The following is a 14,980-nucleotide window of genomic DNA, read 5'->3' as shown; positions in this document are numbered from 1 at the left end:
GATGTCTTGTGTGACTGCTGGCAAGTCCATGAGGCCTAAATCCCTAAAAGAAATCTAGAGTCTCTCCATTCAGTGTAAGGAGGCTCTGTCCACTTCCAGCAAGGACTTAGCCACTCAGCCTTCATCCTGCTGGCCCAAACTGGATTTTGGGGATTTAATTCTTCACTCTGAACGTGTGATTTAGTCACTTAGATTCCCTGGGCCTTACAGTGCTGAGCACAGCTTGTAAGAAGAGCCTTGAAAAGCACAGCTTTCTCTTTTGGGGTCTCTACTGAGCTGTCGTGGGAGGTTGATCATTTGAGCCTGTGGCTAAGGAGTCAGGAAGGTGCATTTGTGAAAGTCTGTAAGATACCTTTGTCTCTGCACTGGAAAGGCCTTGGCAATGCTTGGCTACCATATGCAGTCAATAAACCATATGTATCTTTGTTGTGAAGGGTGAATCAGAGCAATAAGGGGCTGCAATGTGACTGTCAGGCACAAAACCACCACCTGTCAGCTTTCTTCTTCCTCCTTGCTACTTGAAACTTCGAGGAGACCACAGTTATGTCATCCTTTCCCAGCCCCAGCATCTCCCTTAACACATACACTCTTGTTTGCACCCCATTTTAGGGAAGGAATCTCACTATCTCTTGTAAACCTGCAGTCTCCATAGTGCTGCTGTGTGAGTAAGCTGAGCCTGCAGCAAGCACTTCTGAGCATTTGTCTCTAGAGCCGAGCAATGTTATTGTGAGGGAGTCGCTGAGGGTAGGTAGGATAAACTTCTCCAAATTCAGACAGGTTGTGTAAGGCCACTGTTGGCTTGGCTGGAGAAGAAAAAGCTTCCCTGCCCCAAGCCCCACAGCTCATCGCCCAGTTATGCTGCTCTGCTTCTGCCCAAGCTGTTGGTGTTGGATTCTGCATAGCCTGGAAGCAGACCTGCTGCTGCATCCTGCGAGCCAGCCCCCGGCTGCTTCAGTAACTCATCTTTCCTTCCATTCACAGGTCTTCTACGCATGGCGACTCCACCCATGTGAGAGCTCTCTCATATGAGTGCCCAGCAGCACACTTTGCTGTCTGTGGGCTGTGGACATTGACTGGCATCTAAGGACACCCCAGCTCTCTCCTGTCCCCCTAGACGCCACTGTCCTAGCGCCTCCATGTGCATTTGCTATGACATACATCAGTGTTGATGAGAGACAGGAACACTGCCGGGTGATCTCGAGCTGCCAAAACAATCAGCTCTGTGCGTAACATGGCTTAAAGGATTTTTCAGTTAGCAGCATGCATCCACTAAAGAACCTAGACACTCATATTTTTTCTGGGGACTTCCACACTCTTGCCTGCCACACAGGCAAGGCACGTTTGGCCAGCCCTGTGGAAAACCGGATGTATCGGAGTGTGGAAAACCTGCACTGGGAAGCAGTTGCTGACTGCGGGCTGTATTCCCACTGCCGGAGCCTGGATAACGAGATCATCTTTCACTATAGAGGCACCAGTCAGTGGACAGAAGGCTGTGTGGATGTGGCCCCAGTACAGAGTGCTTCAGACTCTCTGAGGAAACTTTCTCTCCATGCTAAACAGACATCTCGATCTGCACAGGATGTGCTCCTCCCTCCCTTTGCCAAAGTGCCTCAGTGGCTCTTCCCTTCTGCACAGGAAAGAGCCCTACCTGGGGATGCCAGAAAGGAGCTGAAGGAGAAGCTGAGGCTGCACAGCAGCAAGGTGGCAGAGCCCTGTAAGCCAGTGCGCCCACGGGTGGCCCTGCCTGAGCTGCTGGCCCAGGAGTGCTGTGGATGCCAGGTGTGCTGGCAGTGCAGGAACGGCTGTGCTGTGAACTGCTGCACGGTTCTGGTGGAACACACTGCTCTCAGGCACAGCCTCACAGCAAGACAGGGACTGTGCTTGGCACACAGGATCATCAGCCCAGAAGACATCAAGCAGGAAGCTCAGAGGAGGCTTCAGCTCCGAAGGCAGAATAGCTCCCCAAATTTGCCCCTTCAGCATGCTGGGGAAAGCCATGAGATGAGCAAATCCAGAACAGCAGAGACTGTAGAGCAGTGCAGTGGGGAAACAGATGGCAAAGTCACACTGGGACAGAGCAAGAAAGGCCGCTGCAAAGGGAGGCTCTACATACCCACCTTTGAGGAGTTCAAGCAAATGAGAAGTAAGGAGGGAAATTCATCTGGCATCAGCAGTGGGCCAGCAGATTGCTTGAAAAAGGGTCTGCCTGCAAACCAGACACTGGAGGAGGAAAACAGTAAGAATGTCTGTCCAGAAGCTTTAGAGACCAAAGCTGTGAATGAACCTGCTGTCAGTGCAGAGGAGGATGATGATGTATTTCATGAAAACCACACTTCTGCTGGCTTTTCCCAAAACCCAGCCACATGGGATGGTTTCAAGATGAGCAGTCCTGAGGTGAGGGACAGAACCTTCCAGACCTTCATCCCAGATACATCACCAGTCCCTATTTGCTCCAGTCCTATTCCACGATCACCTCTACAGGCAGGAGCAATACACAGTACTGGGCAGCAGATCTTCAGTGCTGAGCAGCAGAAAGGAGAGACAAGACAATTGAATGATGTCCCCCACCTGGCAGGGCAGTCACTGGCTTCTGAAGCCCAGTCCTCTTGCTGTTCATCGCTGCTGTTAGAAGCCACAGACTTATCCAGCTATGGAGCTAAGCTACAAAAAATGAAGGATGAATTCATAGGTTCGGCCTTGGAACTTATTAAGAAAAGGTAACATGCTCCATGGGGTCACCTGAAAGTAGTTCCCTTGTTAATGATCTGATCTTTCTCCTGATAGGTACATTTAATTCAGTAGCATAAATGTGCTGTTGGCAGAGCCTTTCATCTTGGAGTCTCTGATAGCCACATGGACGTGTCTTTAAAGCTGTTCAGCTTAAATTCCGCCTTGTGGGGGATTAAACATCAAAAAGCATTTTCGTCTAGACTTTGCCTTTTTGTGCACCTTAATCCTCTAAAGACAACAGCCATTAGTAGTTCTGACACCCAGTTTCCCACCCATTTTATTTCTGTATTGTCAGAATGTCTTTTTTTTTTTTTTTTGCATCTGTTAAAAGTAGAAGACAACCAAAGGATACAAAGTACTGATATGATTCCTTTGAATAAAGATGTAGAGTCTGTCCCACCACTGCAGGACATGAATTTAGATAGTGTGACATGCAGCAGCACATGCTTTCACTTGCTGCCTGAATGTGGTGAGCAGGCACACAAGGGTAAGATGGCTGCTATGAGTCTTTAACCCCCTCTTGGAGACCTGCACAGGCAGCGAGTGAAAGTACTTGTAAATACTGTCCTTCTGCCATCTCTGTGTAGGCAGCCAGAGAAAATACTTCTGTAGAGCCTTCCTCCTTCTCCATCCAGGGTTTTTCCCCTTCTCTGGGTAAGATGTTCACAGCTGCTTTCTCTATCCTGGTTTTGGACACTGCAGTCCTGTTACCTCACTCCTGCCTAAGAAGTGGGAATCCCTTTCTCTGCAGGGTGGTACAGTAGGAATCAGCCAAGTTCTAGAAGCTATGAATTTGGAGCAGTTATCGCTATCTTATGAGATGAGGCTGATGGGAAAAGGAGGAGTAAGTGTTGGTGGGGTGGTTTGTTTCCATGCACTTGGATTTCATGGTTGGATTTGCCAAGAATTGCATTAGACTTGGTTCCTGGCTGCTTCTGCAATCCACAGATGGGTGTATGAAATGCCAGGGCATCAACCTTGTATGCTGTCTTTTTATTTCTGGATTGGCTGGTCTGAGACTGGACTCTGGTTTTGGAGGAGGTAATAGTGACTTCTGCACAGGAATGAGAGTCATCTGAAAGAACTTAAGTGGGGCTGAAGCCAGAGTGACAGTAGAAATAATTCTGCAACTTTACATCCAAAGGGAAGTAGGTGGTGCCAGAGCCCTCAGTGCCTCTCTCAGCTGTCCAGCCCAGCCTTAGTGCTTTTCTTCTGTAGTATGAAGACCCAATAGAGAGGTAGATGGGAGTTATGGGATGCAACCGTTTTAATGGATTAAGCTGTTTTTGTCATGAATATGAAATGAAATACACAGAATGCCACAAGCAGTAAGGGTGCAAGAACAGCTGTCTCTTTGCAGATCAGTGATTGTACTGGTATCTGGAGCCGAAGCTGCACGCAGAGCAAAGTACAGGAAATGAGGAGTGCATATGATCTTCCTTCCCACTACTCTCCCAGCCTCCAAACACTTCCTGCCCAGGGCCTTTATGTGTGGTTTCTGTGCTTTTAATATCCACAGTGGTTTTTGTTTCTGTGAATGGGTTCAGTCTCCCCAGTTGGATTTGTTAAAATCTGTGAAGCAATTTTTATTAACACCAAAAAGACAGTTGATCTGAAAATGTGAATGACAATGGTTCCAGTATTAGAGAGGTAGTTTTATATGTGAAGGACCCACCCTGGCCTTATTTTTTTCAGAGTAATAACAATTAATGGTAATTGTTATTGCCAAAGCACTGGTTATTGGGAAACTCGGTTTCCTTTGTTTTGAAATTTATCAGTTTTCTATCATTTTCACCTGAGACCATAATGTCCCTGAATATTCACTACTTGAGCTGATTTTCGCTGCAGAGATGGGAGATTTTTGTCTGCATTTTGGGTGCTAGATTACGATCACTGCCATCCAGACCATATTTTTTCTAAGTCTCAAATGAAATTAGCTGAAAGCTAATTTGCTGATTTGGTCCTGTTTCCACAGACACTCAGCTCAGCAAGTCTCTGATAGAGATGTTGTGATGGAGCATCACAGAGTAAAATAGCTAAAACTGTCTTCTCTTTCTAGTGCTTCTGTGTCAGTTTTACAAAGCAGTTTGTCTGTAAGTTAGCAGTCTCCATAGTAATTAATTGTTAATTACTTAAGATTCAGTCAATTGACTTAATATTTTGTCAGTGAAGATTTGATTGTCAGTCTCATAATGATGGTGGCTTTAGCCCCCTCATGGGTCACTGGATACCCTTAACTTAGCTTGTAGTCCTGGCTGGGAAGGGGTGTTGCTATCTAGGTGGAAATCCTGTAAGCCTCTCAGTACACAGTCCACTTTCTGAAATTGCTTTAGTGGGGAATTGTTCGGGATAAGGACATGCAAATACCTCAGGTTTGTGTCTATGAAATGAGGGACATGGTGACAGCAGAAGGCTGCACTGTTTAGCCAAGGACATGACTTAGAAAAGGCTTCTTGAAAAGAGTGATGGGCTGTATGTGGGGTAACAAGAGGACAGTGGGTATAATACCAGCTTCCCCTAGCAGAGGACTGACACCAAGTCAGGAAGGCAGCTGACAGCAGGGAAGGCATGCACAAAAATGTTTCCATTAGTCAGAAAGAGTCAGGAACGTTTGGAAAGGGCTGAGAAGTGCTGGCTTGGACAATGATAAAAACATGAAGAGGCCCATAGAGACAGTGAAGGAAATCGGGTGCATTTTCAGTTGTATGCCATCCCGAGTACCCCCACTTCCATGAAATTCAGAGTTGATGGCCAGAGGTTTAAAAATGCATTGAAAAATCACCGGTCCTCTCTATGTTGGCCCAAGTGCATCACCTCTCTTGGGGAGAACAGGAAAAACTGGCACCAACCCCAGGCACAAACTCCTGTCCCAATAAGTGATTTGGTCCAACAGAAGGAAAGCTGCTGGAGTTCGCCCTTTTACACCCCTCTGTGAGGGCAGAGGGGACTTGACTTGCTTGAGCAGGCAATGGTGTGAACCTGTTGGCAGCACAGATCTCTGCTGGGAGAAGGGGACTAGAGAAAGGGGCAATATGCTGTTTTCTTGGCAATGTCCCCTCTTCCTCCTAAGCCAGAGGCAAATGTTAAAGGAGCAGCCCTAAGATGTTGTTGCACAAAACTGCTTGTATCCTCGCTGTTTTGCCCACATCCCTCTGATCACACACTGATCTAGTGGTGTGTGGAGCAGCACTTGCCCCAAGACCACGTGGCCAGTACATCAAGCAGGAGGGATCTTATCATGACAAGAAGTAGGGCAGTCAAACCAGGGATGAAGAAACCTTTCACACAATGTGGGCTCTGCATATCTGCCTTTCTTACCTCCAGCTGATCAGCCACGGGTGGGTTGAATTTCTTAATCTTCAATCATGTTTCCTTAGCTCAGCTCTCTGGGTAATATTGGCTCTTATTCCCACTGAAGATCATGTCTGGAGATTTTTTTTTAATATCTCTTTTGGGCTGTGGAACCACAGTAAGTGGTGGCATCTGGTCTGTAGACCCTATCAGCAGAGAACTGCTGTCAGCTTCACTTAGAGGAGCAGCAATACTCTGGAGTGCTTCCCATATTTAAGTGGATGATCTTGAAGCACTGTGAAAACGACAAATGAAAGCTCAGCATCTCTCATGAGAATATGTTCTGTACAGGGGAGCTGGTGTGATCAAGAAGATAATATTCCAATTATGAGCTCTGCTACTAACCTTGGGTGCATCCCATTGCCTCTCTGTGCCCCAGCATGGTCCCTTTTCTGTTTCATTTAACCAGGAGCTGTTTGAGCAGGAGCAGCTTTTGGAAAGGGTGGTTTTCAGCAGTGGCACATCCTCTTCAAGAGTTTTCTTGCTCCTTAACTTGTGCCTTCCCTCCCATGGGTTTGCCCAGCTGATCTGTTCATACTTTACACAACTCAGTGAAACACAGATGAAATTATTTGTCTGAGAATACATGAGGGAGGGGTTTTAAACCCATATAATTTCAAGACTGATTTTAGATCACGGCCACACAGACAGTTACACACACTTAAGGAGTGGTACCCCAAGTATGGTTGGGGGCAGGAGGGAGGAAGGAGACAGGAACCTCTCAAGCCAGACCAAGCCAAGCCAGCACCATGAGGGGGCTGCAGCCTTGCTGTGAGCCTGTGCTGCTCTTACTGCTGCCTTGTAAGTGCCACAGACTGCTCTGTGCCAGCAGAGATGTTGGTATCCCCTTTCTGCAGGCTGGGGAGTAGAGACCTGGAGAGCGACAGCAAAAAAGCTAGTGCCAGGGGCCTGCTGTTGGCACTGTTGCCATTGTCACGTAGCCATAGCTAAACTCTTTTTAACTGGTTGTGTCAGCAGGGACCTGGAAACATAAATGAAGGAAGATGAAAAAGCATCAGCTGAAGAGATGCAAACCAACTTTTCTGGCCTGACAACAGAGCCAGTTTGTGTTCTGGGAGATTTGTTCTCTCTTCAGTCATTTTAGTATTGGCTGATGGTTTGTTATTGGAGCCAACTGTCATTCACTGCAAGGAGAATGCCCATCTGTCTCATGTGTTTGCTTGTAGTTGACACTGTTGGAATTGCACATTAGCAGTGTGACCTACCAGCATAAGTTCACAAGTGAAGCCTTTAAGAAGAAGCAGATTTTTCTCATAGGAGATTATTGTTAAGCGTAAAATACATGCAGAACCTGAAATATGTTCCAGACACCGGCTTCCTGTATATACAAGCATCCATATTCAGTTCGCACAACCTTCCTTTTTAAAGGAATCCAAGTCCATAAAAATTAAGTAAACCAAAAAAAAAATTCTTCCCAACAGGCTTCATTATGCATGGAAATAAGCTGTCTTAGAAAGCCTGTTTAAAAAAATGCATCACAAATAGTATCAGAAACAACAGCCTGTCAACTGCTCTGTCAAGTCAGTGGTTTTGCACCAGACTGAGTCTGTCTGGAGAGTGATGCTGTCTACAGAGGGGGGAAGGTGGGGTTGGACAGGCTGCCTGTATCAGCCAGGCCAGGCCCTTGTTAGCACTGGACAGCTGTGAGTGAGGGCATCCCAGAGCTGCCAAGTGAGAGCAACAAGCACTGCCAGGCTTTTCAGGTCTTAAGCTCTCCAAAAGACCTGATCATTAGTTCACTGAAAACAGATAGTATCTTTCCAGTGACTTCAGTGGGCTTGGGATCATATGAGATGTAAAACAGAGGGAATACTCTTTTAATCCTCTAATCCCTTCAAAGTATTATGGTTTATAGCAGGTGATTTTCTTCCAGATGAGCAATATGGTTTCTGTGCTGGCAGGATCTCCTTAAATAGCAGCAAATATGGATGTGGCCTACTTAGAAAGGAGTGGAGCACCTCATGTTTTATGGACACAAAGATTCCCTGTGAACATCCGAGACTTGATAACCCAGACTGATGTTGGCACAAGTGCTGTTACCCAGTTTGCAATGTCTGAACTGAGCAGTGTTTAGAGCCCCTGAAACACAAGCACAGCTGTCCATGCTGACCAGTCATGAACCCTGCCTGCACTTTACCTGAACTGTTGCAGATCATTGTTTGAAGGTGGGCTCTCTGCTCAGTCTCATCTGTGTCAGGAACAGCAGGAGAGCTGCATCCGTGATGTTCAATGGAATCTGCTTCTTCCCTTGCAGCTGCAATGCCGAGACTGCTGCCAAATCCCCCTCCAAGGGGCAGTGTGATCTGAGGGAATCTGATCTCCCACCTCTGGAGGACAGCCAGCAGCCCACGGCGATGTCCATGGCAACAGAGACCTGGGAGGACAAGCCAAGCAATGAGACATCCAGTGACACTCCACCTGCAGGGAATGTAAGAGAGAGGAATTCCCCTCTCATGCATGTGTTGAGGATTTTTTCCTTGTAAGAAGCTCTGAAGGATCCCTTCATTGTAGGAACTGGGCAGGCTGAGAGATGGCAATCTGGAAGACTCCCATGAGTGATTAAATGCTGTTAGAAGCATTAGAAGCTTTTTTATTACACTCAGTAAAACAGGAGTGACTTTTTTGCCTCGGCCTGTGCCACTGCATTTCATGCAGGGGGTTCAGCAATAACCCCTTCGTGTCTTCCAGTGTGTCTGTGGGTTCAGACAGATTCCCTCCTAGTGCCCCCTTGGGCAAGCTGCTGGTGCAGATGGGGCACAGAGGCTGAACTTCCTGACCCTGCAGCGCTGAAACCTTCACAGAGCAGCTGCAAGCGAGCACAGGTCCCTGAGCACACACCGATAGCCAGGGCTGTGTTGTTAACTTCTTCATGGTTATTTGACAGCCATGATCTGACCACCTTGGAGCTGCTGTACTTAGCAAAGGGAGAGGGGTCCTTACATGTTAGGGCTGAGCAAGACAGAGGGACTCAGTGGGACAGATTTATTAATCATCATGTAGCAGAGCTGCATTTACCATCCCATTACTGATCAGTTTCCTTTTCCCTCCTTTGGCAACTGAAGTCCAGTGTGTGCAAAACCAGGTGCTGCTTTGAGCTCAGCCTTGCTCCAAAGCCTTTCCTGCCTTTCTTGCAGAGCCCCAGTCCTGCCTGTCGCCGATCCAGCTCTGACATTGTCCATGAGAGCACGGATGGTGCCAAGGCCCAGCGGGAGTGCCGGCTGCGGCCGCACTTCAGTGACCCGATGCCGACAGACTCGGTGAAGAGGAAGCAGCTGGAGCTGAAGATCGCGGCTGCAGCGCGGCAGCACGCGCAGAAGCGCCGGCAGGAGCGGGACTGTGGTACTCACACTGCACACTGAGGGCTTATGGGCCAGATGCTGTGCCCTGCTGTGCTGCTGTAAATGTGGAGTAACTCTATAAAAGTAGGGGAGGGAAGCGTCCTGGGTTGTACCCAGGTGTGCAGGAAATCAGGATCTGCTCTGCTCTGTCCCTGACTGGTAGATGGCAGGGGAAGAAGCAGCCCAAATGAGTTCACAGTTATGGGCAGTGCAGAGACTTCACCTGGGAGCTGTTTACTTCTGATTCCCACCAGTCTCAGCAGCAGAACAGGGGAGGCAGCTCACAGCCCTGTTTCACCAGAACCAGCCTGTCCCCCCAGGGTTCCTGCCATTCATGGCTGTGCCAGCACAAGTTCCTTTGGTGAGCTCTGTGCAATTGGCAGTGCCTGTAACCATTTGTGTCTGTTCTCAGGTCCAGTGGTAGCAAAAGCCAACCTTGGCCATGGAGGCAGCTTTGATGAGACCCGACGCACCCCACGGGGCTTCCTCCGCTCTAGACGTCACTGGAGCAACGTCAGCAGCCTGAGCACGGACAGCGGGATTGTGGGTGTGAATGATGCCAGGGATGACCTGGATCCCACTGCAGCCACCCGGACCAAGTCAGCAGATGTGGAGAGGGCAGATAGTGGCATTGGCCAGATGCCAGCCAGGAAGTGGAGGAACAGAGCCTCTGAAACGCTGAGCTCCCTGCAGGCCTGGGAAGCCCACCGCCCCTGCACCGACTGTGGAGAAAGGGACCTCCCGGTGGAGACAGATGTCCAGAACTGCAACCAGAGACGGGCTGATCTCTGCGAGAAGTGCCGCAAGCGCAGGACGGAGCGCAAGGAGTCTGTGCTGGAGTTTGTCAACACGGAGGCCAGCTATGGAGAGGACCTGCGCATCATCAAAGAGGAGTTCTACCTCCCCATGCAGGCAGCTGGGCTGCTGAGCCAGGAGCAGCTCCAGGGCATCTTCAGCAACATCCAGGAGCTCATTGACCTCAATGAGAACTTCCTGGAGATACTTCAAGAAGAGATTGATCAGGCCTTTGATCAGGTATGATGCTGCCTCTGCTCTCTAAAGGGACTGGACTGGGCAGACTGGAATAGGTTTTGTATTAGGGGGGCACTGTAGTTGGAACAGAGGAACAGGAGGTAGGACTCCTGGGTTGTGGTCAGTGTCAGCTATCTAGTTCCTTACTCTCTCAGCTATTCCTGCAGATTTCAGGAGCTCTGTGCCAGGTTGCAAGTGTTGGACTCACTGTGCTGTGGTGATGCCACTGACATCAGCAGTCTTGCTCATTTATCCCATTAACAGGTATTAATGGTCCCATTATCAAAGTTAGTTTTAGGCCAGTTGGCCTGGATGCTGGTAAGAATGTGACCATGGGGGCACAGAGCTCAGCTTGCTCTGTCTCTCAGGCTGTGCTCTTGCAGCCCTGAGCTGGCTGGCTTCATGCTGGTTTGGCTGTGTTTGTCTTGGCTTGCAGTTTACTGCAGCTTGGCTCTAGACTGTCTGTGGGGCCAGACAGTGCAGGCTGCTCCCTGCTCTACAGCTGTTTATGGCTGTGTCTACTGATGCACCCTGCCTTGCATAAGGAGCTTTCCTGCCCCACCAACATGGGCACAAAACACCCTCTTGGCTAAGAAGCTCACTCTGGCCTTCAAGCCCTTGCTCTGATGAGCTAGCTGAGCCCACAGGAGGAGAGCAGACAGCTCTTTGCATGTGGAAGAGCAAGCAGTTAGGGCAGCTTTCCTTTTCCTCCCAGGCACTGACTTCCCCCCAGACCTGCAGGAACTGCCTTTTGACTGGGAAGGGTGAGCCCAGCTCCACCTTTGGTCTGGCACTCAGCTGATCCTGCAGCAGTTCATGCTGATAGGACTGAAGGCAGGCCCGTGGCTGTGCCTCTCCTGAGCTAACTGAGCAGGGCCCTATTGCATACTTGCAGGGGGATGATGACTTGATGACTGTGTGCATCGGAGAAATATTCCTGGAGTTTGTGAACATGCTGCCAGCCTTTCAGACGTACTGTCTTCAGCAGTCCTCCTCTGTGAATATGCTCAATGCTCTGGAGAAGGAGAAGGAGTTGCTCAGGTGAGAAGGGGGATGAGCATATTCATCCAGGCTTTGGGGACAGAAGGGCAGCAGGCTGAGGGTGAAGCCTTTGCCAGCCCATCTAGATCAAAGTCTGTCACTAGTGTTCTTCAGTTATCGCTGCTCCCTCTTGGGGTGAGGACAGTCATTTATTCTCAAAAAATATTCAATCCTCGGTATTTCCACTGGTATCAACCAGTTGGTCCCCAGCTGTACTCTGTGTTTTGTGCTAGCAGTATCTGCCCAGTGACCACTGCACTGAACTGTCACCAAATAATTCTCAACTGAGATCAGCTCTCAGTCCCTATGCTGGAGCCCAGGTTGGATTTCCACTGCAGAAAGCCACTTTGTGGCACACATGACTGGAATTTGGTTCCCATTCCTAGCCTTAGTCTATTGGGCAATGTCAGGCAAGTAATTTCTCTTTCCACTACTCAGCCAAATTCTTGTTTAATATGCTTTGTAATCTAATGATGAAAGGCATTACAAGTTAATGCAATCTGATATAAACTGATGTATCTGCCTCATGTTTACGTCAGTAGGTACCAGAGAAAGATCACACCCTTGCTATTTTATGATTTAATAAAAGACTGTTAGAATGTTATGTGCAAGTGTCCCAGGCACCTCACTGGGATTCTGCAGCTGAGCACAGCTGCAGAAATGGTTGTTAGTCTTTAATAAGACAGAATTCACAAGGTTGCTAAAAATGGGGGGGCTGCAGTGCCCAGCAGCTGTCCTCACTATGCTATTCATTTGCATTTAGGATTGCAGCATCTGCTGGCAGAACAACCACCATTTCATCCTGTCTTCTTAAATCCCTGCAGAATATTCCTCAATGTCTCCCAGAATGACAACACAGCGCTGCGGCGGATGAACCTGAGGTCCTTCCTGATGGCCCCTTTGCAAAGGGTCACCAAGTACCCCCTGCTGCTCAGCAGAATCATCAAGGCCACCACTGAGTACCACCCGGACCATGGCAGCCTGCGGGAGGCCAAGAGCCGCATCGAGTCTCACCTGGAGCACATCAACATGAAAACCAAGCAGGAGGGGAACACGTGGACCCTCCGATCCTTTCGCCAGGACAGCAAGAAGAAGAGGGAAGTCATCAACATCGAGATGAGAGAAACCGCCCTCAAAACTGTCGGGTGGCTGCGGGAGGAAACACGGTTTGTGATGGAGGGGCCTCTGCAGCTGGCCCAGCCCCCCGACGGCCAGTGGGTGAAGAAAGGTAGCAAGACCCTGAAGTTCCAGAACATGCAGGTCCTCCTCCTGGTGAACATGAAGCGTGTGTCTGAGTCCAGCCTGGAATCAGCTGAGCCAGGGCCTGTGAAGGACGCAGTGCTGGTTCTCATCAGGGACAAAAATAACGGGAAGTTCCATTTGCTCAGGGAGCCCTTGAGGCTGAGTAATTGCATCGTCTCCACTGATCCCGACTGCGATGACACCTTCGAACTCATTGAGATCAGGCGGGAGGCATTTGTGTTCCGGGACAGCGACCGGGCACGGACTCACCACTGGTTCAGGCAGATCAGGCGCTACTCCAGGGAGCTGGGCTCCTGGAAGAAGCGGCGGAACGCGCTGCCCAACATCATGATCAGCACGCCTCACACCAGGCCCTGAGTCCTGCACCGGCAGCTTGGCGTGGCCAGTGCCGCATGCAAAGACCATCGAGAGTCCCAGTGGCCTGAACGTGCTCCATGGACAACGCAGGGAGGAGCCTGGTCCCCAAAGACTCTGATAGCACTGGAAGCAAACACCACAGCCTGGTGCTGAACTCCAACCCCTGGACTCACAATAGTTTGTGGCTCATGTACATACAGAGATGGGCTCCACTCGAGGAGATCGCCCAAGGATAATAATTTAACTTGTTAATGTTGCACTGCAGGAGAATGATGTATGATGCTTGCCATTGCATGGATCGTGTTGAAAGCCAGTCTTGACAATGAGAGAGGTTTCCACTATTGACTATATTTCATCAGCATTAGGTAAAGTCCGGGTATTCAGCAAAATTAGGTGCAATGTTATGCAACAGAGGATGAAAGCTGGAAAAAATTGTTTTCCACCACTACTGCTAAGGACTGTGTTTCATTATTCACCTCTGTATATTCGGTCAAAACACTTGTTTAAAAAGAAAAGCCTTTCATCTTTAATCCAAATCAAGTAGGTATCAATTTGCTCAGATTCAGCTGCATGCACACAGCCAAAAAAAAAAAAAGAAAGAGGAAAAAAAAAGAGCAAACACATAAACCCCACATATGAGTAGAACCTGTGGAAGAGCAGCACACTCCCAGTGAGAGTCTGTTATTTAACTGACTTAGAGACTGGAACATAATGCTGCATCTGAAATATCTCAGAAGTATATGTAAATACAACTCTGCTACTACTGATAGTGAATTTAAGAGTTTGCAATTATTTAAATTATGTAATCTAGTGTATTTCAAAATTTAATTGAAAGGAACAATTTACATTGTACTGTAGAGTAACATAAAATGTTTTAATAATTATGTTTCAATTACTTTAGGTGGATATTTTTTAATATTTGTATTACAGAGTATGTGTTTCACTTCATATGGGTGGCATTCAGATGAGCAATGTGCCTACATCTGCTCTGTGGATCCCCTGAACAGAATTCAGGGCTACTCCAAATGAGACCGGGTGAATGGTACAAACCTGCTACTCAGATTCTCACTAGACAACCACAGATTGGCACAAACCCTTTTGCTCTGGAGCCAAAACTGAGGCCACAAATAACTGCCCCATAAGGTTCAGCCTCTCTCAGTTGCTCAGCCGGGAAATGACTCGAAGCTGAACAATGGTAAAAAAGCAAACAGGGTTTAACCTTTTCAGCCTGACATTAACACTGACCGCTGCTTTGCAAAATGTCACGCTGTGACTTACACAGCAAAGGCCAGATTTCAGCCTGGAGGCTAAACTAAAGGAGCCTAAATTTTGGTCCATGGATCTGGGAGGACAGCCTGTAAATGTTCTTTTAGGCCCACAGGGTAAAGACAAAGCCAATCAGTATTATTCACTACCAACAAAATATTTTTTGTTACAGGCATTTATTTCGCAGGACGATTCACACAGGCACATTTATGTATTTCTCCAGAGATCAACCAGTATCAAAGGTCACCACTGAAGGCAGACAAAAGACATCTTCACAAAGGTATCCCTAGTCTTGTAAAGTCACCATTGACCCAGCATCTGAGCAAACCTCAGACTGTGCCCTGTGCTTTGTCCTCTGGCCACAGCTGCCAGGGCTTGTTGCACTGCTCTGGGCACCGTGGCAGACACCACTGGTGTGTGCCTACTGGCTGTATTTTCTCTCATTCTGCACCATCCAGCACTTTAGTACTTCATCTTGTCCTTGAGGAAATGAGAAGATTTGCATCATCTGGAGGGTACCCAAGACATGAGCGTGGCCGCACACAGCCGAGCTCTGCAGCGAGCAATAGCTGTCAAAGGGA

The 14,980-nt window shown here is 48.4% G+C and overlaps 1 protein-coding gene across 4 annotated transcripts in view; it reads left to right on the top strand.

Moving 5' to 3' along the window:
- The window catches only part of LOC115905996 (rho guanine nucleotide exchange factor 17-like), a 45,193-nt gene extending 31,165 nt beyond the window's left edge, over positions 1-14,028 (top strand). For 3 of the 4 annotated variants that reach the window (XM_030952795.1, XM_030952794.1, XM_030952796.1), the window contains 6 exons: positions 982-2,717; positions 8,357-8,531; positions 9,237-9,441; positions 9,853-10,475; positions 11,368-11,513; positions 12,338-14,028. In XM_030952795.1, coding sequence (XP_030808655.1) covers positions 1,261-2,717; positions 8,357-8,531; positions 9,237-9,441; positions 9,853-10,475; positions 11,368-11,513; positions 12,338-13,133 — 3,402 coding nt within the window. In that variant the 5' untranslated portion in view covers positions 982-1,260 and the 3' untranslated portion in view covers positions 13,134-14,028. The remainder of the gene's footprint in view (positions 1-981; positions 2,718-8,356; positions 8,532-9,236; positions 9,442-9,852; positions 10,476-11,367; positions 11,514-12,337) is intronic. The other variant, XM_030952797.1, reaches the window with a different exon arrangement.
- Positions 14,029-14,980: the final 952 nt, after the last annotated feature.

Source organism: Camarhynchus parvulus, chromosome 7 (assembly GCF_901933205.1).
Source record: "Camarhynchus parvulus chromosome 7, STF_HiC, whole genome shotgun sequence".
In the NCBI taxonomy this organism is placed as follows: Eukaryota; Metazoa; Chordata; class Aves; order Passeriformes; family Thraupidae; genus Camarhynchus; species Camarhynchus parvulus.
The sequence above is the reverse complement of the archived record's forward strand: the minus strand, read 5'-3'. Positions and strand labels throughout refer to the sequence as shown.